At 40.3% G+C, this 27,336-nt stretch overlaps 1 protein-coding gene across 1 annotated transcript in view; it reads left to right on the forward strand.

The window, feature by feature from the left end:
- The first annotated feature begins 3,249 nt into the window (after positions 1 to 3,249).
- The window catches only part of pou6f2 (POU class 6 homeobox 2), a 542,822-nt gene continuing 518,735 nt past the window's right edge, over positions 3,250 to 27,336 (forward strand). The window contains exons 1-3 of the mRNA XM_067980970.1: positions 3,250 to 3,496; positions 5,533 to 5,637; positions 20,113 to 20,287. Of these exons, the coding sequence (XP_067837071.1) occupies positions 5,533 to 5,637; positions 20,113 to 20,287 (280 nt within the window). The 5' untranslated portion in view covers positions 3,250 to 3,496. The remainder of the gene's footprint in view (positions 3,497 to 5,532; positions 5,638 to 20,112; positions 20,288 to 27,336) is intronic.

Consider the following 27,336-nt stretch of genomic DNA (forward strand, 5'->3'; position numbering starts at 1 on the left):
CCACCTCTGACACGTGGAGCTCCACAACAGAGCGCTGTGACACATCCACCTGCACAGCAGGAGGGAGGGCAACCGCAGAGAGAGATGCGTCGCAGAGGGCACTACCCTCGCCACAGGGTCTACAGACCGGGATTCAGCTTCCTGGACCTCTCTGAGCAGCAGTGCACACGAAGGCTCAGAATCACTCGACATGTAGTCGTGGACATCTGCAGCCTCCTTCATGCCGAGCTGCTCCCGGCTGGCCCGAGCACCATCTTCTTACCTGTCGCTGTCAAAGTCACCACTGCCCTCAACAACTTCTCCTCCGCATCCTTCCAGGGTGCCACCGGGGACATCGCCGACGTCTCTCAGTCGTCTGCACAAAAGAGCCCTGCAAATACACCTACACTCACTCTGCAGTGACATAATGGGTGGCATCAGGTGTGGGTCTTCATTGTGATCCTCAGGAAAGGGCATTATTGCACAAACCAGACAAGATTCGCAAAGACGTGGAATAGTGGTGCCAATATAATATGTGATGTGAATTGGTCAAATTAAATATAAGTAAAAACCATGACAAACCCTCAAACACCCTTGTGCATCCCCTTCATGCTCACAACACGTTTGCCTTACGCTTCCTACTGCACATATGTGATGCATGCCCTGTGGCTGCAGCACAGATAGTGGCAGGTTGAGTGAAGCAGACCGTGAAAGAGATGCATGAGAGGGTGAGTATGAGATAGATCCATGAGATTGTATGAGGATTGGGTTGAGTGGTAGTGGCGGGATGAGTACTGGCAAGGTGAGTAAGTGCAGGTAAGATGAGGATGAGGTTTGAGTGGGTGTGAGGGGTGATGTGACAGAATACTGTTGGCAGTGCAGAAGGAGATGTGGGGTGGGGGCAGTGATGTGGCAGACGGAGTGTAGGGGAATGAGTAAGTGTACTCACTTTGGCTGACCTACTTAGGTCATTGCAGCACCTCCTGCACTGTATGCAGGTGGGCGATATGTTAGTGGTGCAGGTGACCTCCTCTGCCACCTCGAGCCAGGCCTTCCTGGTGGCAGAGGCAGGCCGTTTCCTCCTACCCGCCGGGGGGAAGATCTCTGTCCTCCCCCTCCTCCTCACCCCATCTAATGATACCTGAAGTGAGGCATCATTAAACTGGGAGCAGCCTTCCCCCTGGGCTACTCCATGCTGTAATTTTTCCTATTTGTTGCAGCATCAGTCAGTGGAGGACTGCCCCTTTAAATAGAGCTCCTCCAGCTGACAGGCCTTACTGCGCATGCGCAGTCCACCCGACGCGCAGATCAGCAGCGGGGAACCCGGAAGACCAGGTAAGTGGATCCAATTAGGCTGCGATCGCGCGCGGGGCAGACTGATTTCACCGGGGGGCGTTACCCACGTGCCCAGTCGCCCCCGCCCCCCCACACCGCGAACCCGCAGCCCTCCTAATATCGAGCCCAATGTTTCAGGTCGAAGACCTTTCGTCAGAACTGGAAGATGTTAAAGAGTTAAAGTTTTTAAGCAAGTACAGAGCCAGCGAGATTGGGGAGGAGGGGAGGGAAGGAAAGAACAAAAGGGAACGTCTGTGATCGGGTAAAGGGCAAGAGTGATTAAATGTCAAAAGGGATGATGGTACAAGGCAAGGAGGGTGGTAATGGGACAAGTTAAGAAACAAAAGATTGGTCTAAATTAGCTGTAAATGGCAACAGCAGAACCATTACCAGAACTTACTGTCCGAAAAACTGGGAGCAGTAGTTATGATCTGAAGTTACTGAAATCAATGTTGAGTCCGGAAGGTTGTAAAGTGCCTAAAGGAAAGATGAGGTGCTGATCCTCGAGCTTACATTGAGCTTCATTGGAACAGTGTAAAAGGCTGAGGACAGAGAGATCGGAGTGGGACGGGGAAATAAAATGGCAAGCGACTGGCAGGTCAGGGTCACGCTTGCGGACAGAGCGGAGGTCTTCAGCAAAGTGATCACCCAATCTGCGTTTGATCTCCCCAATGTAGGGAGACTGCATTGTGAGCAGTGAATGCAGTATACTAAATTGAAAGAAGTACAAGTAAATCGCTGTTTCAGCTGGAAGGAGCATTGGGGCCCTGGACGATGGGAAGGGAGGAGGTGAAGGGGCAGGTGTTGCACCTCCTGTGCTCGCATGGGAAGGTGCCATGTCGAGGAGAGTGGGTGTTGGGGGTGATGGAAGAGTGGACTGTGTGTCGCAGAGAGAGCAGTCCCTTTGGAATGCTGAAAGGGGTGGGGAGGGGAAGATGAGTTTGGTGGTGGGATTGTGCAGGAAGTGGCAGAAATGGCGAAGGATGATACGTTGAATGTGGAGGCTGGTGGGGTGGAAGGTGAGGACAAGGGAGACCCTATTGTGGTTCTGGGAGGGAAGGGAGGGGGTGAGGTCAGAAGTGCGGGAAATGGGACGGACATGTTCGAGGGCCCTGTCAACTACAATGGAGGGTAATCCTCAGTTGAGGAAAAAGGAAGACATATCGGAAGTACTGGTGTGGATGGTGGCATCGTCAAAACAGATGCGATGAAGACAGAGAAACTGGGAGAAGGGAATAGAGTCCTTACATAGAAACTCCCATATCTGCCACTTTAGTTACCTCCTCAAAAAATTCACTAGGTTCGTTAGACATGATTTATCCTTTACCAATCCATGCTGGCTCTCTTGGATCAGTTCATATTTGTCGAATCTTCCACCCTCCATAAATTTGAGCTTATCCAAAACTCTGCTGCCCACACCTTGACTCGCGCCATATCCTGTTCGCCCAACAATCTGCTGCTTGCTGACCTACATTGGCTCCCGGTCTGGCAACGCCTCGATTTTAAAATTCTTATCCTTGTGTTCAAATCCCTCCATGGCCTCGCCCCTCCCTGTAACCTCCTTCAGCCCTACAACCCTCCGAGAACTCTACGTTCCTCCAATTCTGGCCTCTTGCGCATCTCTAATTTCCTTCGCCCCCCCCCTCCCCCCACATTGGCGGCTGTGCCTTCAGCTGTCCAGGCCTTAAACTCAGGTAATTCCCTCCCTAAACCTCCACCTCTCCTCCTTTACCACGCTCCTTCAAACCTACTTCTTGGACCAAGCTTTTCTGTCCTACTATCTCCTTATGTGGCTTGGTGTCAAATTTTGTCTGATAATGCTCCTGCGAGCGCCGTGGATGTATTGCTACGGTTAAAGGCGCTATATAAATCAAGTTGTGTATTTGTGTGTGTGTGTGTGTGCGCGCCGCAGTTGTGAGCGTGTATGTTTGTGCGTGCGCGCCGAGGTCACTCGAGTAGCCAGCAGAGGTTGAGACCGTGGTCCACCCCTGGGGCCGGCGCTGCGCCGTGGGGAACTCGCCTTGTGTCAGACGGCAAAGCAGCAAGCGGTCCAGTGCCTTTTATATATATAAAAAAAACACACCCAAACCCGACCAGCTGCAGCAGTGGGAATGCGAGGCGCTAGTGTTTAGAACATAAAGTAGCTTGCCGTCAATCTGGAATGTAAATGTACTATTGACAGGTAAAAGTTTTTTCTCTCTCTCTCTCTCTCGGAGAAAGTGGCGCACGTCAACTGGCTTTATTTATTTTACAGAGGGGTCCCTCCCCCTTGCTTCGGAGCCGAGCTCTCTCTCTCTCTCTCTCTCTGACAGCAGAGACGCTGGAGAGAGAGCGAGCTCATACAATGAAAAGTTGCTAATTATTTTGATAAGCTGTTGGGTGGTCGCAGTGCGATGGTAGTGGGAACACCCAGGTAGGTATTGATTAGCCGAAATAAATTGAAACATGAACTTCATGATATCCTGCAGTAAACCTGTTACTAAAGCTAATGTGTATCAAGTTGGCATGTGTATATATGTGTCTGTTTATATATTACTCCCATTGACAGGTAGAACATTACAATGTAACTGGATATGAAACGACAATGTATCATTAGCGAAGCTCCGAGTAAATCTCACCAGTTTCCAGTTGAGTTTTTTTTTCTGACTGAGAATTTAGCCAAGTGGAAAATCGCAGGGCTGACGGCTGAGGCAGGTGTGAGTGTGCGGTGTGTGTGAGTGCTGGCAGGGTCCAACTCGTGGGCATCGTCCCCGGCCCCGGCCCGGCCCGGCCCGCGCGCACCGTCTATTTTTAGCGGACAGTGTCCGCCGGTAATACCCCTCTCGCTGCAATCCCGTGCTAAGTGGGGGGGTCAGGGAATAGTCCGATTAAGTGAGTTTTGCCAGCGATCCCTAACAATTTTTAAAAATAAGAACCTAATTTGCGTCCGTAATTAAACTTTTCAAAGTTAAATAATAACTTACTAATCATCCTCAGAGTGGCAATTGTTTAGGGCTTGACAGCAAAACAAGAATTGTCCGACTGGAGCTGGCGGGTGTGGGCAGCGATTCTCTCACAGGTAAAAACAAATGATATAAAGGGCTGATGATGTTTTATAATTTGCACCGAAACAGAACAGTTTGATACCATGTACTGGAGCAAGTGTTACGGTTGTCGTTTCACCACCCATTTTTCAACATTGTCTTGAAACGGAAGAAAATATGTAGCAAATTAAAATAAACAAGGACATATTTAGTACATTAGGAACAGGGTGAATGTCTAGTTCCGTATTTTGTTAAATAATGTATGGCAAGTATTTTTTTAAACAGAAAGGCGTTCGTTATGTGTTAGAAATGCTTTCCCACATCAATCAAATAACAAAACCCAAACTTCCAACGCTCTGTATTTGAATTGAAATAACTTTTAGGCATTGATTTAATAACTTTTAGTAAAGTATAAATAAGTAAAATACAAATTAAAAGCTGACTTACATTCATCTTAAAAGTATCTTATGTTGTATATGTCAAATAATTGGTCACTAGTCAAAAATTAAGCGTCTTCTTCGTTCCCCCTAAATTAGTGTCTTTTTGGCTCACATTTTTGACAAGCAGCAATATGTCATTGCATTTAGTGCAGGATGTTTTCCACTCAACACTTATTTGTAGTTGTGCATTATTTTAAGATTTTTGTATTGTATATGAAAAAAGGTATTGCAGAAAATTTAACAAACGATTTGGACGTGAAACGTTGTAACATGGCTCATTCATAAACCTTTCTCTTAGATGTTTATAGGGGCAAATGTGTATTATAGGCATATACTTTCAATTAGTGCACTGCATAATATTAGTATTGAGATTCTAAGCTTATCAATAATATTTATTTTCTTGTCCAGCTATAGTTTCAGTTTTTGTAAATATCAGTGACTTATCTGATGTTTTACAAAAGCAGCACAGAATTACAGAAATCATACTGTGCTTCCAAATAAAGATTTATTTATTTATTTATTTGCTCATTTAAAAAAGATACTTATTGACAGATAATTGAATGGCAAATTTCTGCATGTTGCAATCTTGAAGCAAGGTCACTTCTTATGTGCAGGAAATACATGCAGTATGTTTGTGTTTGTATGTGTGTACTGCTGTCATGTGATTTTTTTTCAATCCTATTTGGTGAAGCAGCTTGACTTTTTGCTTTTGCCTCTGTTTGGTGATGATTTTGACTGCAAGCGTTGATTGACAGATGCATGGCAGAAACCCCCATTCTGCTCTTCACAAGATATGTATGATGGATAGCGATCTCTTGGCCCAGCAGGATACAGGGACCATGCATGCTGTAATTGGTCAGGTATGGAGTCAGCCATTTCTCAACTCCTCTCTTATTTTTCCATGGGGGTATAACAGTATGATTCATATAATTCATATTTACAGTACCTTTTTTCTACTATCTGGTCCGCAGTTATTTGCAGCTATTGTTAGTGATATATTCAATATCCCACCCTGACAATTAATGTTGAAAACTATTTGCTGCTTTTTCGTCTGTTTATTGCTTAATATGACTTTATCATGAAAAAAATAATTCTCCTACTAATATTTTTTATATATATACAGCAGTGTGAAGATTCAGATTTGGTGTATGTTGGTGGGAGGTTTACAGTATTATACTAATGTGTCTGCCGTGTTGCTCTGCCTTGTATATTTTACCCCTAATCCAAATGATGTGTGACCTCAGTAAATATAGTAATTCCTGTTGTTGCAGAGGCCAGTCTGCAAATTAAAAAAAACTACAACAATCAAAAAGGTCCAGGTGGTCTGCTGCGTCTAATGTAATACAGCAGAGTAGCTTTAATAAACAGCTCTATTTACTCCCTCAAGCCACCAAGATAAACTGGTCTAAGGCTGCTGTGATGAAATGCCAGAAGAATATTTCTCAAAGGCCTCACATGCTGGGCTTTAGAGCCATTTCGTCTTTGTCTACTGGATACCAGATGGGTCACCAGTGCTTCTTGTGTTGTTTGTATTCTGAGTAGTCCTAGTATACGTGTCCTTTGCTTTTAAGCATAATAATCTAGAAAGCAATCCCAGGCTTGTAATCTTCTTGTTTATCTGCAAATAATCACAGGAACTGGTGGAATTATGCTCTTCTGGGTAAGGAAGGTTGGTTAAGAACAGGCTGTGTGAAGTAAGCATTTTCCAGAGAATAGTTTTGTAAAATGATATATTTATCAAATCACAACATTATAAATTTGTTCCGGGACAAATATATCTATTTAATTTTATATATTGAAGGTGCAAAGAACAGCTATATAGATGTGTGTGTGTGTGTGTGTGTGTGTGTGTGTGTGTGAGTTTCCTTAGTGTAAGGTTTCTGTGAAACGTGTTACTTGGAAGCATCTCAGTTAGAAAATTGACGGAGAAGAGCTCTAAATGTGATTGAAACATGAGCCTGACCACTCGCATTTACCCCAGTGCCTTAGAAGATTTAATGAGCAGATGTACCGTTCATGAAAAATATAATTCTTTTGAAGATTCTTTTTAATATTATTTCTCAAGTGTGAGTGTTCTGGATTCAAACAGCAATCCAGATTAATTCAAATAGCTACGAACTAGAATACATGTATTCTAACAATACTCGTTTGTTGGACTTATACTTTTTATGTTGGTATCTCTTTTGTTTTTCTCAACAATGTATTATCTTTTGTACCATTGTTATTAACTTGAATTACTTGATAATTTAAATGTTAAACTATTCAGGCATTCCAACTATAGATCATGGGAATATTTGCGAATTGTAATCTGGTATATTTTGAATCCTATGTGGTGCAGTACAAGTACCACGTGTTTATTTTCTGCAGAGTTATTCTGAACTGATTAATTCTCTGTTCATGTAAATAAATGGTTTATAACAGCTTTACCATTTTAATAGCTTAAACTTCACTTATCTGGTAGAAAAACACAAATTGGTTTATTTCCTCAAGTTTTCAAACACTGAATGTCAAACATAACAAAGTACCTTCAAGGAATTCCATAAACTAACGGTAATGTTAATGGTCAGCAGCAGTAGCAGTAGCAAATGGCCTTTTAATTCATCCTCTTGTTTGAATAATACGTCTGTCTGTGATGTGGACAACATGGTGCAGCCGAATTGGCAGGCCTGTAATAGGTCAGACAATATTTTTAAAAATTGTACAGGCCTCTATTCGTGTTGCCGGATTTAGCCGACTTTATTTCACAACTGGTCACAATCAAATCACAATGCCATTGTCTTAAGGATACGTCCATTTTTTAAAAATTGAAAATGTAGTTTTCTGTTACACAGTGTTCCACACAGGACTTCCTTCAGCCTCAGAAGATGGGTATCTAATCTCAGAATATTCATCACTGCAAAGGTCATATTTGTTGAAGGAGATGTCATGGGATTTTATGTAGATATAATGTCAAATTGTTATTAAACCAATTCTAAATGGACTGAAAAGATTACTTTCTCTCACTTTCTTTCTGTGTGTGTGTGTCTATGTCTGCCTCTGTCTGTCTCTATTTCTTTCTCTCTGTTGCTTCTTTCTTTCTCTCTCTCACACTCTTCCCCCCTTTCTCTCTCGCTCTTCCCTCTCTTCCCCCCCCCCCCCCACCACCATCACACTACGGTGAAAGCAGTAAAAATAATCTTAAAACAATATTCCACTCTATAGTACAAGCCTTTTTAGCATTGTATTCACTTCTTTTCAGTGCAATTCGTATTTTGAAAATTTCACAACAGCGGATCGCTCATTATTTAATAGCGCTGTTTGGAAATGTAGAATCCCAGCTTGCATTATTCAGATGGTGCAAATCTATTTACTGACCACAAGAATCTACATCCTTTTTAGCATTGATCTTTTATACAAAAAAAATCTGAAACATTCCTTGTACAACCATTTTTTTTGGGAGGGGGAGAATTTTAAATGCTGAAATAGTATTTAATTTATTATAATTTTAGAATATTTTTTAAAAATCTCACCATGACATAAATAATGTTGAACTCTGCACCTACATAAAGAAGTTGCTTGTTTTATTGAAACTGCTATGAATAGAGAAACATTACTTAATGCTGCATATTTTATCATTTTACTTTTAAAAGATTTAGACTCTGCAGTGCTTATAATAATCCGTTTCATGTTCCATATTTGACAGCAGCACTGGGAGTGCTTAAGGAGTTAATTTGAAAGTAGGTGAAAAAATTGTTTTACTTAGAGGAACAGAATTTTACAACTTTCTTACATTCTTGTATACTAATCGTGAAGATTTAGATAAACTGGAATATATGGGCGTGAGGGGGATTTCACGAACACACTGAAAATTTCAGTGTGATTTCATCAATAAAGTTCTTGACCTAAAACACTACATGACTATAGAAAAAAAATCTGTTTTCAATCAACAGAGGATTAGAGGTATTCTGCTCTTGTAGATTGTTCAAACCAGCTGTTATGTGAAACTAGGATCCATGAAAAAGCTTCTGCTGTTTCCAGAATCCTCTTAGTTTGTCAAGAACAATCCTTAACTTTCCTTTGTTTAATTTGCTTTGTTTTTCAATAATCAGGTACCTGTTTTAGGGGGAAGAACAATTTAAATTGCTCAAGTTTGGCTTTTCAGATAGAAATTAGATAAACAAACTGAAATGAGTTTAGGATGGAAATTAAATAACTCTTTATGTTACAGAATACCACACTGTTGCTTATTAAACATGCATTTGTGTAAAATTTGAATGTCTTATTTACAAATAAATTATTTAAAGTATGGTTTATGTGTTAAATTACCAAAGTTCACTGTAAAGAATTACATTTGGTTGTGTTATTATCGGTTTAAGCAGTTTTGCAGTCAGCAGTTTTTAATTTTTGTGTTTTAAGCATATTTTATGCAATTGTCTTGTTCTGAGTGAGGCCTCATCCTCTGAATGACAGGTATGTTCATCAGTATTACTACCCTCCTGTTTATGTCTCAGCTGAGGCAGGCAGGTCACAGCGTCCAGTCACCCTTCTCACACTGCCGTCCCGGGGGAACAGTCCAACCATGCCATCATGATCCCTAGGCCCGAGGGCTTGGACTGGCTGTGCATTTGTATGTTTGCTGGGTATGAAAACTATAATACAGCTCAGCTTGTTAAATGAGGTACAGAGAGAACAAAACTGTCGTGACACATGAAGCAGGAGAGCCGTGTGTGTGTGTGTGTCTGTGTCTGTCTGTGTGTGTTGAAGGGAACTTGAGATTAATATTCTAATCTCTTGTGTCATTTTACTGATTCAGGATGTAACATGACTACCTTTTTATTATTAACCATTTGAAGACGGAAAACCGTTTGTATGCCAAAATAAAAATATATTTTAACAAAAACTCACCTGGTTTTCTGGAGCAGTAAAGAGATTTGTTTAGAGTTTTAAATATTTGTTAACCATATTTGAAATATTCACTACTACAATTTTAAAATATGCCTAATATTTACATGTTCATATATGTCAGTTGTGACCTGCCTGCCTCAGCTGAGACATAAACAGGAGGGTAGTAATACTGATGAACATACCTGTCATTCAGAGGATGAGGCCTCACGCAGATCAAGACAATTGTATAAAATATGTTTAAAACACAAAAATTAAAAACTGCTGACTGCAAAACTGCTTAAACTGATAGTAACACAACCAAATTTAATTCTTTACAATGAACTTTGGTAATTTAAGACATAAACCATATGATAGTGTGCCATTTAGACACTGCTTCAGTCAATGAACTTTTGCAGTTTGCTTGCAATTCAACGATGAGCCTTCGTCTACTTGTCTTGTAGCATAACCTTAAATCTTAAACATTATCTTAAATTAATGTTCCAATTTACCAATGCCAATATTAGTATATTTTCTGCAAAGTGACTTAGGTAGGAAATCTGGTGCTCCAGATGAAAATTATTGGAGCAATAAAGGACCTTTTACTATAAGACTTTTTTCAGTAGTAAAGCAGCAATATGCTTTCATACTCTATTTTTAAAAGATACCTTGGTAATTTTTATGATGAATATTCTGTGCTCCCAACACTTACACAGCAAATCTGTAATAGAAAATATTTTACAAATGAATTAGAAATATTTGTTTAGCTTCTTCAGAATCTGTTTTTCACACGTAAATGAGAAGCTGAGGTAGATTTTTAAATATTTAAGAGGGGGAAAATAGCCACTATTTGTGATATTACTGTACAAGTATTTAATATGTTTGTGATGACATTTCTTCATTCACTAAAATAAATGGGCGGACACCTCAACCATAACCGAGAAAGGAAAATTATACGAATGTGTTCAGCAAACAGTAATTTCTAGGTTATTATATTAATCTACTCAACTCTATTCAAGTCAAAGCTCTTCAAGTTTTACTGTTTACTAAAAATTCTACTGCAAATCAGATGAGCAACAATCTATATCACCATGTTTGGATCATTTTATTCCCCCAATTTTATTTCTGTAGGTAATTCATTGTAGAGTTATCGATGCAGCTTGTAATGTTTCAAATTAGAGTTCTTTAATTTTCTTTTTTCCCCTGCACACAAAGTTTTTTTAATTAAAAAGCACCTTTTTTATTGGGACTTCAAATGCAAAATCTGACAGATTATGAAATAATTGTGTTCAGTTAGCTATTTGTTTTAGTATGCCCTCAGCAGATTTTAGGTAGAACTTTAATGTTTATTTGTAAATATAGTCTAACTCCTGCCTTAGTTCACCCACTAAACACATGTGATTCTGGCCCTTCCTAATTATACACTGAATTTGGCAGGGTCTCACATAATACTCTTTCATCCCAGTATTAGGGTCTTTGTTTTTTTAAATACTGTTGCCTATTAACCTTCTATTGTAATCACTGTCAATCTACAGCAGAAGCGTCCAAACTTTTTATCTTCATGGGTCACTTAATTACACACTGTGGGGCCTCATAGCCTGCATGTAAACAATTGCAATACAAAACGCTGACCACCACATCTGAATGGAAAAGCTAATTTTATGTAACGAGAGAAACATAAAAGCACTCCCTCCAGCTTTGTTGCAAATGGATTTAGAATGTTTTCACAAACGGGAGAGAATATTGCTGGGAACAAACCATTCCAAAAAAAAACAGACTCGTGAAATCCAAAGGAGCAAATCGGCAGAATTTGAGATCTAAACCCAAATCTACAGGCCTTCCAGAGTGTCAGCTCTGAATGGCTGCACCTAGATACTGCAAAAAGAAGCTGTGTATCATCAAAACGTAGACATTTTAAAGCACATGCCCAGTGTGTTTTTTCTCAACAGAAACACTCACATTGCAGTTTCACTTATTAATTAGCAGACTGCACTGATCTGGAAGTTAGGTACAGCCCTGGTAAATTTAAGTATCTAACTTGTAATAAGAAGCCAGGTGACAAAATAGCTTGCAATTTTTTCTGGGGAGGGAAGTAAGTAAAGATTTGTGGATAAATATATTAAAGCATGTCATTCCTTTCCACCCATTGGTACATTCACAGTAGTGATCTGTTCTCAGAACTGCTGCACAATATAAACAGTAAGTTGAAAAAAAAAACATTTTTCATGCTTCAACTGCAAATAATGTACAAAATGATCAAATTGTAGTAATAAAGAAACTCATTAAATCATAAAAAATGAAATGACTGCAGTCCAACAAAGGTACAGTTGTTGATCGAAATTACTATTATTTTGGTGGGGGTTGTGGGGGTGGAAGGGAGGTGAGGAGGTGCCGAAGTCACTCCGAGGCACACCCGGCAATATTGGTGATGCCAGTTGTTTGAGAGCCGTCAGCATCCAGTTCCTGGATTGGCCGCTAGCTGTCGTTAATTGATGCACCGCAGGCAATCATTATTGGTTTGTGGCAGGCCGGAAATCTTGCTCTGAGGGCAGTCGAATCTGAGGATATACGTCTCCCTATTCTGACCACTTTCCTCGAGTCCAGCCAGGGATTAGTGACAGGTCTGGGCCATATTTTATTTCCATTGTGTTAATTTTTTTTTGTTGAAACCAGATGAAACAAAAACAGGCTTTTGCCCTTTGTTATGCACTAGATATGACCTGCACCTTTTTCTTACCCAAAGACCTTGAGGCAAATGGTGAATAAAAGTGGCACCAGCTTTTTGATATATGGTACAGAGCTTATTTAAATAAAAGAATCACATACATTTCTAAATTCAAGAAAACACCTGTTCAGAATGTTTAACAAGCACAAGATGTGTATGTATTTTAATCCCACTAAATGCAGGTTTTGGTAGAATAATCCCGATGTACATTAATACATCAGAAGAAATTAGGATAATTGGGGTAGAAATCTGTCTTGGGCGATATCCCATTGGCCGCCTGTTATCTGCTGCGCTTTATATTCAGGTCTGTTGAAGTCAGTGGAACTGAATATTGAGCGGGAGGTATAACAGGTGGCCAATTTGATATCGCCTTTTTTGCACTACCATAGAATCATAGAATCGTTACAGCACAGAAGGAGGCCATTCAGCCCATCGGGCCCATGCTGGCTCTTTGTAAGAGCACTCCAGTTAGCCCCATCCCCTGCTCTTTCTTCACAGCCCTGCAAATTTTTTCCCTTCAAGTATTTATCCAATTCCTTTTTGAAAGCCACGATTGAATCTGCATCTACCACCTGTTCAGGCGGCGCATTTCGGATCATAACTACTTCCTCCGTTAAAAGAAGCTTTTCCTCACATCGCCTTTAGTTCTTTTACCAATCAACTTAAATCTGTGTCCTCTGTTTCTCGATCCTTCCACCAATGAGAACAGTTTCTCTTTATTTACTTTATCTAAATCCTTCATGATTTCCACCCAAGACGAATTTCTACTCCCATTCATTTTGATCAAAATTCTCTGGCTCGCTTGAGAATTCTTAGCATTTTGAACCCACTATTTGTGGTGTGGAAAGTAATGGAAAAGGGTATAGCATAGATTCTTTCCAGAGAATTTACAGTCAGGCTAAATTAACTAAATTAGCTTTCATCAGAAGCATGTCTTTTTTAATGTCTTACGGCCCAATTTAGCTGAAGAATAGCACGCTGGGATTTTTTTTAGAAAATCTTAACAGAGAAGAGGAGTGTCAGTCTGAAATTTGGAGAATGATAGGAAGCTTACCTGGTGAATGGAAGTTCAGTAAAAAGCCTGCGAGTGATGCTGGAGAAGAGAGAGGTGTCATAGATATGTGTTGGAATGTTAAGAGAATGAAGCAAGTTCCCACTAAATTCAGGACTTTTCTTGATCATGCCGAATTGTCTCTAGTATAGTCAACCGAGGTGTTATACCAAACTACTCAATACTACTGGTGATGGAAGAGCTGCAGAGGAGAGTTTTAATGTGTCAGTCTTGGCTCAGTGGCAGCACTTTCCCCTCTAAGTCAAAAGGTTATGGGTTGAAGTCTCACTCCAGAACATATAATCTAGGGCGACACTTCAGTGCAGTATTGAGGGAGTGCTGCACTGTCGGAAGTACTGTCTTTCAGATGAGATGTTAAACCGAGGCCCCGTCTGCCCTCTCAGATGGACGTAAAAGATCCCACGGCACAATTTGAAGAAGAGCAGGAGAGTTCTCCCGTTGTCCTGGACCATATTTATCCTTCAACCAACGTCATTAAAAACAGATGATCTGGTCATTAACTCATCGCTGTTTGTGAGACCTTGCTGTATGCAAATTGGCTGCCACGTTTCCCTACATTACAACTGTGACTACACTTCAAAAGTACTTCATTGGCTGTGAAGCACTTTAGGATGTCCTGAGGTGGTGAAAGGTGCTATATAAATGCAAGTTCTTTCTTTCTTGCAGCTAAGGGGGCTTGTGTATTAAAAGGAAGGCACCCAAAAGGAAAACATGTGATTGATAAATAATGATTCTGTATGAATGGACCAGTGTGAATTTAACTGTGTAATTGTTTATAGGCAATAAGCTCAGAAGTGCTGGAGGAGATCGCTTGTTTGAGCATAATTGAATTAACTGAATCTTTGTGGTCTGTCCAATCCCACTTTGTGCCAGAAAAAATTCTTTTAAGTTGTAAAATTTATTTTGCAATGTTGCAATGCATGTTTTACTGAAATACGTCCCGTTACATTTCATACCTTCTAAGATAATTCATTGTCCCCTCAATCCCCTCTCTCCATGATGCAATAGATTTATAAACTTGTGCTCATCTAAAACTTTGCTGCCCATACCCTAACTCTGACCAAGTCCCATTCACCCATCATCCCTGTGCTTTCTGACTTACATTGGCCCCTGGACCATCAGCGCCTTGATTTTAAAAATCTCATTCTCAGGTTCAAATTCCTCTATATCTCTGTAACCTCCTCGAGCCCGATAACCCTCCAAGAACTCTGTGTTCCTCCAAACTCTAACCACGTCTGCGTCCCCCACCTTCTTCACCCTGCCGTTGGCGACTGTGCCTTCAGCTGTCTAGGCCCTAATCTCTGGAATTCCATTCCTAAGTTTCTCCACCTCTCTAAGTTGCTCCTTAAAACGTACCTCTTCGACCAAGCTTTTGGTCACCTCTCCTAATATCTTATTCTTTAGCTTGCACTTACCCTCCACATAACTGGGGAAGGAAACCAGCCAGGTTTGTGCTGCTCCTGATCCCTTTCCAGAGTTCCCTGTTGGAAGATAGTGGGTGAGGACAAGGCTGTGCTCACCTGTGATGCTCCATTTGGTTTAATAACACCCCTGAAGAAAGACCACCCGGTGAAATACCATGGAACCATTGTAGCTTATTCAATGGCACTGCGCTTCCGGTGGGAAAGCCATGCTTGAAGCGGGATGTGGATCACATACAGGGCTACAACTTTATCGTTCTGATTCTCTAACCTGTGCTTGCCGTAAGCATGGCTCCCTGCAGGGAGTGTGGGATTGTGGAATAAGCCCATGTAGTCCAACAGGAAAAGAGCAGTAAAGGCATAAAATCAGAAGGCGGGCTGGGGGGTGGGTGGAATTTATCACGCAGAACAAATAGAAAAATATGGAATGTTTCATTCCTGTGCAAATCAGTCCTCTAATACCAGCTGCCTGTTCCTCTCCTGCATCGTCCGTATCAGCATGTTTATATCCTGCAGAAATCAAAGTGGATATTGAGTGTCACAGTGAAGATCACCATTTGCTGACAGTAGGGAAACAAACCAGTTTCTAACAGTTGAAATTTAGTAACTTTACTAATATCTTGCTAGCCTAGGGCTAGTGCACTCTTGTAACTTCCCACCTGTATCTACAAGAGTCTGGAATGTGACTAGCTCGATATTCTAACCAGAAATGAAACTGGGCTGTGCTTGTGCAGTTTCTTCACTGGTCCTGTTAACGGTTAATTTTTCCGAGTTGTTTTTTCTCCGCTCTCGTTATTAACAGTACTTGAGTTGTAGGTCCCTTTGAACGAATACGTGGCTTAAGACAAAAGTATTTGCGCTTTATTCCTATTGCAGAATCACAGCTTGAAACACTTGTGAATCGATTCTGTGCGCAAGTCTTTCTGCTGGTGTCTCTTTGTTTGGTCGCAGTAAGAAGCAGAGGAACTTTGTGTGCTGATTTGGAACATGATATCAACATTTTCTTTGCTTAAATTTCCTCCTAGCTTTTTGCAGCTGTTGAAATAACTGTGCTTATTTTTTGTTGTTACAAGAGCATATAAATGCTGTATTAAAAAAGGGTCACAATTACAGGTTTTTTTTCAAGGCAGTTCTTTTTGTCCTGGAATGAGAGAGTGCTTTTAGCATTTGTTTGGTCAAAAAATTCAATCACAGCCTGCTGTTTTCATTTTTGTTTTCTGTTGGATGTTATCCTTGTCAGAACTGGAAAAGATTGAAGGTGATGCAAAGAACAAATCCAGTGAGATAATTCTGTCACCTTCCTCATCAGCATAATCTCTCTTTAGCTTTCTCTGCCTCATAACCTGGCTATTGATCGTGTCACGAGCTACAGTGGACCAAGACAGGGAACAGAAACAGCCACCATGGCAGTAGCTTGCCGGTGTGACTGTCTGCAGCTCAAAGGGGGGGAGAAAAATCACACTGAGTAAACAATCAGTGCATTTACTTTAGATCTAAGTAATTCCAGCCAGGTCGATGCCTCATGCTGATGTGTTGAAAAACATTAAAAAAATTTGAAGAGCTTGATTTTCAGCTGGAAGAGTGCAGCATGTTGTCCTTAGTTTTTTGAAATTGTTATTTAACTGCTGCGGGAAACAACTGTCTCTTGTCACAACACAACACAGTAGGAAAAGTAGGTCATTAATCCATGTACTTTTATTAATGTTGCACTGTGAAGTATCTGAGGTGATTTTTTTTTAAGTGTACATATCTGCATTGTAAACTAGACGAACCCAAAATGCACACCATGATCACCCAGAACTTTTTCATTGTAACGCTAATCATGTGACTCATTCCATCTTCTGCATCTAAACTTAATTATCTGCACTATATTGTTTCAGACAGATTTACAGATTGCACACCATGTTGTCTCTCATTTGTGTAGTAAAGCTCTCCAATTAGATGTCTTATGACTGTGTAAGTATCTAGAACTCTTGGTATGGAGGTAACGTGCTGGCACTGTGCTTAGATTGTTTTAGACTTCCTAATGCGCTGTCAATGGAAGAATAATTTTTCCTTTGCAATCTACTTAGCAAAGATTTATCGATTTAGTTTTTTTCCTTCATAGAGAATTACTGATCCATTTTGGAAAATCAGATTTTCACACCTTCCATGAGAATGTGCACAGCACAGTTCCCATGAGGCTGCCTTGGAAGTTGACTTTGACAAGAAATCCCTTGGTAGTAGCATACAACGGATATATGGCCTCATTGCTGTTATACATTTTTGCAAGGTGGTAAAAATAAATTTGTTTCTGTACTTCATGTGAGAAGTGGTTTGCTTCTAAGTCTTTGTTTTGTCGGAAGAGTGTGTCCATCAAGATTACATTTATTTGCTTGCAATCATTATCTTAAGTTCATAGTTTTAAAACTTTATTGAGCTGATGGGTGTAACTTGTAACTAAAGTCCTGAAATTTACATTGTAGAGCCATTTAGTAAAGGTTGTATTAAAAAAATAAAAATTCAGGAGAAAACTATATATAAATTCTGTCTTTGTCAAAGCAAGGGTAGATAGAGGAACTGCAGTGAGAGGACAGTGTGAGGATATTATAGCTTCAAAATGGCGTACTCTGTAGGTAGTGAAGTGATTCAGCTGTCTTGGGCTGAGGATTGCCATCTGAACTATGCTGTGCTACTGAAAGACAGACAAATAGCTCAGCTGAAAGAATATTGAGCTCGGTGGCACTGGGTGTAGAAGGAAATGCCGACTGCGTGAAGTGTTCTCTGCAGGAGCAGTTCTTGAATACTTTATTACATATTTGAAGAGAGTATGGCGTGGACTGTGAGTATCCCGTGTGTACCACGAGCACACCTAAAGCTAGGGTCAGATTAGGTCCGTTTTGAATCTTTCTTGCACCATAAGGTCACTGGCAGATCAGTAGTCACAGGTGAACCCTGAGTTCTTTTTGGTTTGCTTGATTATTTCTTTTTGTACATTTTTCATTGGAGTGTATTTAGTTAAGTTTGAACCTGCTAGCTTCCTTCAATCTTTTGGAATTTGTGGACGTATTTGAAACTTGCTTCTTCCGATATCTGTAGGGCATTTGTGTTTAGTACACTCATCGGCAAGAGTCTGCTCGTATGCTACTTTGGAATATTAATTAATATTCAGCTGGAAAAATCTTCAGTGGTCAAATAAAAAGAAAAATATACGGTGCGAACAAATATTTTTGAGAGAGAGAGAGATTGTACTGCTTGCATAGAGCTTGCTAGTAAAGCTTTCTGAAGACCATTAACCATTCTATGGTAAAAGTAAACAAGACTGGACAGTAAGGGAGCAAATGTGAACATCGAACAAAAGGCATTTGGAGCACTAACGGTTAATTTAATGATCTTCGATTTTAGAAAATGCCACTGGTCGGGCTCCAGCATTTCACCTAGCCTCTCTGTGGTGAAAGGTTCATGTGTACACAAAGCAGCTGAAATGTTTTTTTATTATTAATATTATTTCAAGACTATAATGTTGGATTAAACATTACAGTCTAATTATGTCTGGAACTGTATTACTTTGGGAGTAATTTTTATTTAGTAATTAACAGTGCAAAAAGAAAAAAGCTGTCACATTGGTTGTGGAGCCAGAGATTGTGATGAAAGATGATATCTACGGTCTCATCCTTTCCACTTGTTTAGGATTGTCAGGATGAGGAATGTCAGCATTATGAAAGCTCAGCTCTGCTCTTGATATGATAAAACGCTTCAGAAACAGCCTTCTTCCATGTGTGCAGCTGCGTTTTATTTCCCCCCCTTTTTTTGCGCTTGGATGTCAGAAATTAATTTCTTTCCAGTGTGTGCCCTTAGCTCAGTCACTTTTTTTTTGCGGTCTCGTGAGTTTCACAAGCCCAAACCTTAATGCGTGCTGAAAATTGCATTGTTTAACGACAGCATGTTAAAATCATGAATCCTTTCCAGCCTCCCCCGTGAGCTTTCAAACAGTCAACAGACTGTAAAGAATAAATAATAAAAAAGTATTGATTATTTTGATGACTGTGAGATTCAATTAAGTATTAATTTTGCCCTCCAGTGGACCTATCAAGGTATTCAAAGGGGAGGATTTGCTGCAGCTAAATGCATGTGGAGTGCATCAGTCCTAAAAAGAGGAAAATGTGTTTACCTCTTTGAAGACCAGTACATTGATGCACCGAGTCCAATATTTAAGTGGTGTGCAAATTAAGCCCTGATGACAGTGACATTGTTTGCAGCGATATTAGTATTGACTAAAGGAGTACATTTGATGACAGCTTAAACTATTTTTATTGATTAACATTTTCATAGATTATCATGTGTCATATCAAATACCATTTTCAGAAATGAATACATTAAAAACCTGCAGGCATTCATCGACCAATGTGAGTGGACACAGAGAGCAGGCTATCCAGCCTACAAGGAATGCCAGTCACCTGTTCTCCACATAGACCCATTTAGGCATAAACTTTGCAATAAATAGCAGAGGGATAGCTCAGGGAGTTTAGTTCTTCCCAATTTTCGCCAGTGAAGGTTTACAAGAGCAACGGTAGCCATCAAAGGTAAATGTCAGACAGTTTAATAACAGGCAGTTGACCCTTTCCTTGCCTGCTGTTCCTGACATAGGTCAAACTATAATCTAGGAAAGAGAACCCTAAAAGTTATTACTTTAGCTGGATCTTCTCTGACGTGACCAGAAATCACTAGCTTCCCGTTGAGCTAAGTTGTGGAATTATTATGTAATTCCTGTTCATAAATATGAAATGCAAAAAATGTTCCATCTGTTGAATTTTTATTATAAATGGTAGATTTTATTTTTTTTTACAGTACACAGAATTCCTTAGGGTCGCTGCTGCAGAACACTCACTGCAAAGGGTGAAAACTTTTAATTTTTTTTCTTGAGAAAGTTTATGACTGGTTACGTTAGCACCAGTTAGTGCACCTGATGACGACAATAACTGCACATTTTTTTTGAAAGCGTAAATGGACTTTAAAAAAAAATTGGGCTGCATGTCTTACACTGCAGTGTTTCTTCAATCAGCTTTTCTTGAAAAGAGTATTTTGACAAAGCATAGCAAAACCCTCGCATGCCAGTAGATCTTTAATAGGGCGGAGAGTAATGGAAAACTCATTGAATCTGTAATAGCTCTTCACTTGACTGCAGCTAGCAATAGCAGCTGGAGCTGCCTGGGACTTAGATAAGGGAGAGAGTGTGCACCAAAGCTAACCTTGTTTCACTCATCGTTTTCTTTCCCAGGATCCCATGATTTCTGGACAACAACTGAGCAAACCCTTGCTGTCCCTCCGAGCTGAAATGAATGCAGAATCGAGAGGTGAGGACAAGGCGGCCACTTCAGACAATGAGCTAAATGAGTCTCTGCTTGTGCCTGTGGAATCAAATGACAGCGAGGACACTCCCAGCAAGCTCTTCGGTAAGTCTGTTTAGGTATTTGTTTCGAATACTCGTATTCTGTGAAAAGGATCTGCTCCTCTTTCTCTTTTCCAATTGCCAATGCTGCTGAAAGGAAGGGGACCAAATCCCTCTGTATTTTGGTATTATAATTTTCATTCTAGTGCCAACCAAATGTGTTTTCTTTCCCCCTCAAAATTCAGTTCCTCCTTCTCCGCCCGTCCCCCCCAAAAAAAATCAAAACCATCTGGAAATGAATTGTTAACTTTTTAAATGGGGGCTTACAAATAAATCAGACATTGCCTACACAGGTTTGAGATCTGATCTCATAATCCTTAAAGGGGAACTGTCTGAGATTAAAAAGTAAGAAGTCCCAGGGTGTCAATTTTAGCCCAGTGATGTTTTCATGCTACGTTTTAACACCACCTGCATCGTCACACTGTGTTTAACAAACAATGAGAAAAGATTTGTCAAACACTTTGACGAAGGTTGTGCCTCTTTTCAAATAATTTCTGAATGGTTGTTGCTGTTTACAGTGTGAAACTTGTTTTCACATTTTTGAAACTGAATGCAGGTTCAGGTCACTGTGTTCAGGCCATGAAGGAGTTGAACTGCTGCGTGCCTACTGACAGAGGATTTTTAAATTAATTGAGTAAATGTCTGTTTAAAACGGCAACAGAAGGGTGTCAGTGATGATACCACCTCGCCCTGTTTCAGCAAGTCAGTTATGTGATTGACTGAGCTGACTTGACTTTTATGTAAAGGCAAAGAACAAGCGATGTGTGCGACATTACTGTTATATTAAATTTGCTCACGATGTTGAAGGTTGCTGGATATATATTTTCTATACAATACAAGCAGAAAGAATTGGGAGAAAAAATCAATTTGTACTTCTGAACTTTTTTTTGTGTGGTCAAAACTCTTGAATTTCCATTGATATATTCTTGTCAGCAGTGAGTAAACCTGGATTATTTAGCTCTGTCAGAAACTGGAGTTTTCTTTGATTAAAAACCCTGCTGTTATATGATTTGAGATTAATAATGCATCACACAGCTATACATCAAGCGAAGTAGGTGAAAATTTGAGAATCACCAGTTAAGCCTGTCTTCATTCCCCCTGCCCCTCTGGTGGACATGCTCTCTTTCTGTGCATTGGACATGTGATTCAGAATCACATTTGTAGGTGTCTTTGCAAAGTCTCAGTTTAACAACATCCATTTGGACTCTTCCATTGCTAAAGAGTGAGGGCTGTTGGAAAAACTTATTTCAGGATGGCAAAGTGACAAGAGAGCGATCTGTGTAAAGTGTCATGCTGTGAGGTTAATAAATTTTTCAGCATAATCCAAAGGCATGAATATTGTAAGAATACTTATGGTAGCAAATGCAATTCAGCCCATCTGATCCTCCTTCATATCTAGGATAGTTTCTATTTAAATGAACTGTTCAGTTATATAATTCCTGCTTTCAATGTTGGACTACTGGGCTGAATATTAGCAAGTAATTGACTGTTATCTCATGTACTGTCTTTCATTCAGTTACTTTACGTGCATCTAAGCTTTTACTCTCTTTCCTCTCCCATGCCCTGCATTTGTCAGCTATTGTCTCAAACCACAAGCTCTCTGCCACTGTGTGCTCTTGAACCTGATTTTCTATCGCTGCGAATTCCCATTTGTTGGAAAGTTACAATAGTTTTGCTGCAAGTGGCCGAGTCTAAATGGTAGGTGGGTAATTTACTGTGATCCTGGTTTGGAGCAATTACCATTGCCTCAAGAAAGTAGGCTGGAGTTGCAGGTGAAGCGACAGATACATATGAGGCTGGCACAAATGCCTAATGTGATCTTGTGAATGTAGCTCAGATCAGTGATGAGCTGTTGCCTTCTTTACAGAATTATGTGAAGCTGATCTCGGGTTTTGGAATTATAGCCTAAAATAAGTCTTCGAATAGAGAGAGTGGGCAAGATACTATTATCACGATCAGTACTGCTGTTAATAATGTGCCGGGCAAGGGGATAAAATAGGGGATTTCTGTTGCTGCAAAATTATTTTAGTGTTAAGTATTGATATATTAATAATTTTTGGCATCACCATGAGAATAAACTGTACATTTTTCCTTGTTTTGCCTCTGCATGGACTGTTTTGAGGTCTTCAAAAGGAAGAGGCCATTAGGCCCAATAACCCCACCATCTGCCTTGGCACTCTATCCCTCAATAACATCTCTCTCCAGCAATGCATGTACCCCATTCAAACTGTTCACTTCAAGGGTCTTCCATTGGTAACTTATTCCATAACCTTTTGGTGAAAAAATTATACTTGCCAACCGTTTATGTACACATCTGACACAACCTATGCTCTGTCATTTACATAGCTAGAGGCTGGGGATAAATGGTTGCATATCCTACAGGGGATGGAATCATATCATTTTACAGCACAGAAGGATGCCATTCAGCCCACTGTGCCTGTGCCGGCTATCCGACAAAGCTACCCACTTAGTCCCATTCTCGTGCCCTTTCCCTGTACCCATTTAAATGTTATCTTTTTCAAATATTCATCCAATTCCCTTTCAAAAGCTTTAATTGATTCTGCTTTTGATTGGGCATGACCTAACAACCCTCTGTGCAAAAAAAAATCTCCTAATCTTATCCGTTGATCTTTTCAGCGATGTTCTTAAATTTATGCTCTCTGGTTACCGACACACTGACCAGAGCAAATAGCTTTTCCCCATTTATCTTATCAAAACCCATCGGGGGTGAAATTGGTCTTCAGCAATAGCGCAAAATAAGCGATAGTCAATCGGCAGCCCATTTTACACCCTCCCCAATTTCTCTTTTCCATTGAAATAAACAGAAAAGAAAATCGGATGCAGTGGAAAAAGGGCTGCCGATTTGCTTTCGCCCGTTTTGCGCTACTGCCGAAGACCAATTTCACCCCCACCCTCTCCCTTTTCTGGTGGCAAACACATTACAAAAAGTGGGCTTTGCTGATGCAGTGTTGAAGTTATGCTTTGTTGGGACTGGGATCTATACATTTTCATTTTTAACCAGTAGTGGAAGTAAGTGGTATTCTAATGTAACAAATGCCACTGGCTTAGGAGCCTTTACAATGTGAAAGCTGAATGTTTTCCTGTGTTTCTATAGCAGCAATATTGTAAAATCTGTCACTGGAGATGGACAGGTGGGACAAAATGGGGGGTTTTCTGCTGCTGCAAATTGCTTTAATGTCAAATATTGAGACTTTAATTAGCGGTTATTGTGCATTTTTGTCCCTGCATGGAAAGAATTGAATCCTCGGGGATAGATGGTCTTAATGCTGAGAGAGACCAGGGAGGAGATTTGTGAGGCACTGACAATCATTAGGAGGAGTTCACTGGATTCTGGGGAGGTACTAATAGATTATAAATAGGCTAATGTGGTGCCCATATTCAAAAAGAGTGATAAAACTCTGACCCAATAATCTTGCTTTAATCTTGTGTAAAATGTTTGAATTCAGGATTCAGCACTAAACTAGTTACCAGTAGTCAGCATGGATTCAGAAGGGAAAGATCCTGCCTGAACAACCTCCTTGGCTCCTTTGAGGAAGTGATAACCTAAATAGACTGTGGAAAACCGTATGATTTGGTGCACCTAGACTTCCAAAAGGTTTTTGACAAGGAAAGACTTGAAAGGGTACTAGTTAGACTCCACACTGTGGGGATTCATGGTAATTCTTGGGAATGGATAAGAAATTGATTAAATAAAGAAAGAAAGAAAGAACTTGCATTTATATAGTACCTTTCACAATCTCAGGTCGTCCCAGAAGCGCTTTCCAATCAATTAAGTACTTTTGAAGTGTAGTCACGTAGGGAAATGAGGCAGCCAATTTGAACACGGCAAGGTCCCACAAACTGCAACATTCTTAGTGATCCTCTTTTGCTCTTGTATTATGCCAGGTCTCAAGTCGTGTTTGTAGGCATACTTGTCTATGACTTGGCTGTATCAAAACATTGAGGTTATTAGTTATTTCACAAGGACCTGCCCATTTGTCTAGTGCAGTATATACATCCTACCACTAGAGGCCTCCAGTGAGCTATGTAAACCGTACAGATCCTGTTGTCCAGAAGCTTTCAGCAATGATTTCAGTTTCCTGCACAGGTCTTGTGCTTTTAACACTGATATTTTCTGCATATCCTGACTTCCTAAAAGTATGTTCCCAAACTTCGGTCTTTGGAATCCACTATACCCAGCATGTGTTAGCCTCAACAAATCAACTAACTCGTCATTTTAGAACTTTGTTTTTCATTCTCAGGATGTAGGCATCACTGGCAAGGCTGACATTTTATTGCCCATCCCTAGTTGCCCCTGAGAAGGTGGTGGTGGGCCTTTTTGAACCGCTGCAGTCCATGTGGTGAAGGTGTTCCTGCAGTGCTGTTAGGTAAGGAGCTCCAGGATTTGGTGTTCCACAGGGATCAGTGCTGGGTTGTTGTTCACCATTTACATAAATGATTTGGACTTGGGAATCGGAAGTGCAATATCAAAATTTGTGGATTTCACCAAAATGGGGAGTTTAGTTAATACTGAGGAGGACTGTGACAAAATACAAGAAGATGCAAACTTGCAGAATGCGTGTGCAAATGGCAAATTAATTTCAATGTAGATAAATAGGGTGAGATGAAGTAAATAGGGTGAGAGGAGGCTCCAGCATAGACCTGTTGTGCTGAATGGCCTGTTTCTGTGCTGTAAATTCTCTGTAATTTTGACCCACAGAAAGATCCTTGTGAACACAAGCCCTGCTCTGTTCAGAAGTAGTGTTTTAAATTGTAACAACGGGGAATAGCATAAAATCTGCAGTGTGCTTTGATCCCCAGGCAAGTGATGTGGTCAACTCCATAGAAAAAGTGTTTGGCGAGCTTTTGCTCACTTCGGGTGTGAGCCGTAGCTCAGTGGCAGCATCTTGCCTCTGAGTCAGAAGGTCGTGGGATCAAGTCCCACTCCAGGGACTTAAGCACAAAATCTAGGCTTTCATACCAGTGCAGTACTGAGGGAATGCTGCACTTTTGGAGGTGCAGGTCTTTTGAGACGTTAAACTGAGGCTCTGTCTGCCCTCTCAGGTGGACGTAAAATATCCCATGCCACTATTTCAAAAAAGAGCAGGGGAGTTCTCCTGGCCAATATTTATCCCTTAACCAACATCACTAAAAAAACAAATTGGCAGGTCATTACCACTTTGCTGTTTGTGGGACTTTGCTGTGCACAGATTGGCTACCACGTTTCCTGCATTGTAACAGTGACTACACTTCAAGAGTGCTTAGTTGGCTGTGAAGTGCTTTGGGACGTCCTGAGGTTGTGAAAGGCGCTATATAGTGACAAAAATATCCAAATGCATCAATATTTATGTGTGGCATAATAAATAACCCGCGGCTTTTCAAACTCCTACAATTCACTGAACAAAGTGCCACGTGCTTTCATGAGGAAAGGCTCCTTTTAAAGAGCTAAATTACAAAATCCATTTACAACTTCAAATATCTTAAAAACTGAAGCGATAAGAGACAGGTGTATTTGTTCAACCAGCCAAGTACATGGCTGTTTACCTGAAGATTGTGATAGCAAGCCTCACTGCAGAGTGAGTTCTTGGCTGGAGCAGAATATGGAGTATTGTACAGGAGTAAGGTGTTTACTTCTGGAGGGAGAGGAGGTTGCTCAGATTTATCCCTGCTTAAATTTTGCATCTTGCTGGCCAATCACAAAGCAAACCTGATCACAATCGTGCAGTGATTCTGATTGGACAAGGACATGTGGCCTGCCAATGGGAGAATGATAGTAACAGGGAGGAAGCAAAGAAATGTACGTGAGTAGTAGCCTGGGAATGCTCCAGGTATACCCGGAGCCCGGGAGTGCTACATGCGGCAAGTAAGGCATGAGGGCAGGTCGGGGTGGTGAGCAGAGATTGTTACATGCATCTCAATTGGTTATGCCGATGTCACTTGATTGATCTGAAGATCTCTGTAGTACTCTGGGGAGCTTTATTTAATGGACCAATTGGATTATCAGGATGCAGCCTTTTTTTTACACAGTATATAAACTATAAATATAAATTAGATTTCCAAAGCATTCATCAAAGCAGATCATGATCTGAATTAGATTGTCCACTCCAGGATTTGAAGTGTTTTCTTCTACAATCAATGTTTTGTTCTTTGGTATTTAAAAATATTTTTAAAAATGTAAACCATTAAATTATTTTTCAGAGTCTGTTTTGCGTACTCGTGGACATTATCTGCCAGACCAATAGCTGACATCCACCAGCTTGGTGACTTCTTCAAAAAATACAATCAAATTTGTAAGACATGACTTCCTTTTTTTGAAGCCATGTTGGAGTCCCTAATATGTCCTTCTCTGTCTAAGTAGTCATATATTGCATCCCTAATGGTTCCCTCAAGCTTCTTCCCTATTACTGACATCAAATTAATGAGTGATAGTTACCCAGACCCGTCTTATCTCCTTTTTTAAAGATAACCTCATGAAAAAATCGGCTTTTTGATTGACTTTACTAAAACTCACAATTCCATATTTGTGGTGCTGGGAGAAGCTCCAAACTTGGAAGAGTGGTCTGCTGGTGCTTTAAACTGATCCCACGCCACGTTTTACTCAACTTACTAATTTTTTATATAAATATAAGTAAAATGATAGGCACATCAGGCAAAGATTCCCACAGATTGCTCAGTGTGGAGAAATCATAAACCTGTTCTTTGTAAACATGCTTCTGATTTTGCTGCAGCTAGTGCATTGAGGAAACTTTTCCTTAGAAAAAGGCCAGAGATGTTGGAACAAATAATGCAATACATATTTTGTGTGCCTTGGAGGTGTGATTTGCAAAAACATGAAGTGACCTTTTTAAAATTTTCAGAAATATACAAATTAATACACTATAGACTCAAAGTACGGCAGTTACAATGTGTAGCATGGAATGGTTTGCAGACCGGATCAATAATGTGCTTCAGGTAATTATATATATTTTTTAACTTTTTGCCGTTTTTAGCAAGCATTCCACTAAAGTTAGCCAGCGACACTGTCTGAGTGAGTGAGAATCTATAGAACAAAAC

Source organism: Heptranchias perlo, chromosome 3, assembly GCF_035084215.1.
Source record: "Heptranchias perlo isolate sHepPer1 chromosome 3, sHepPer1.hap1, whole genome shotgun sequence".
Taxonomy (NCBI): domain Eukaryota; kingdom Metazoa; phylum Chordata; class Chondrichthyes; order Hexanchiformes; family Hexanchidae; genus Heptranchias; species Heptranchias perlo.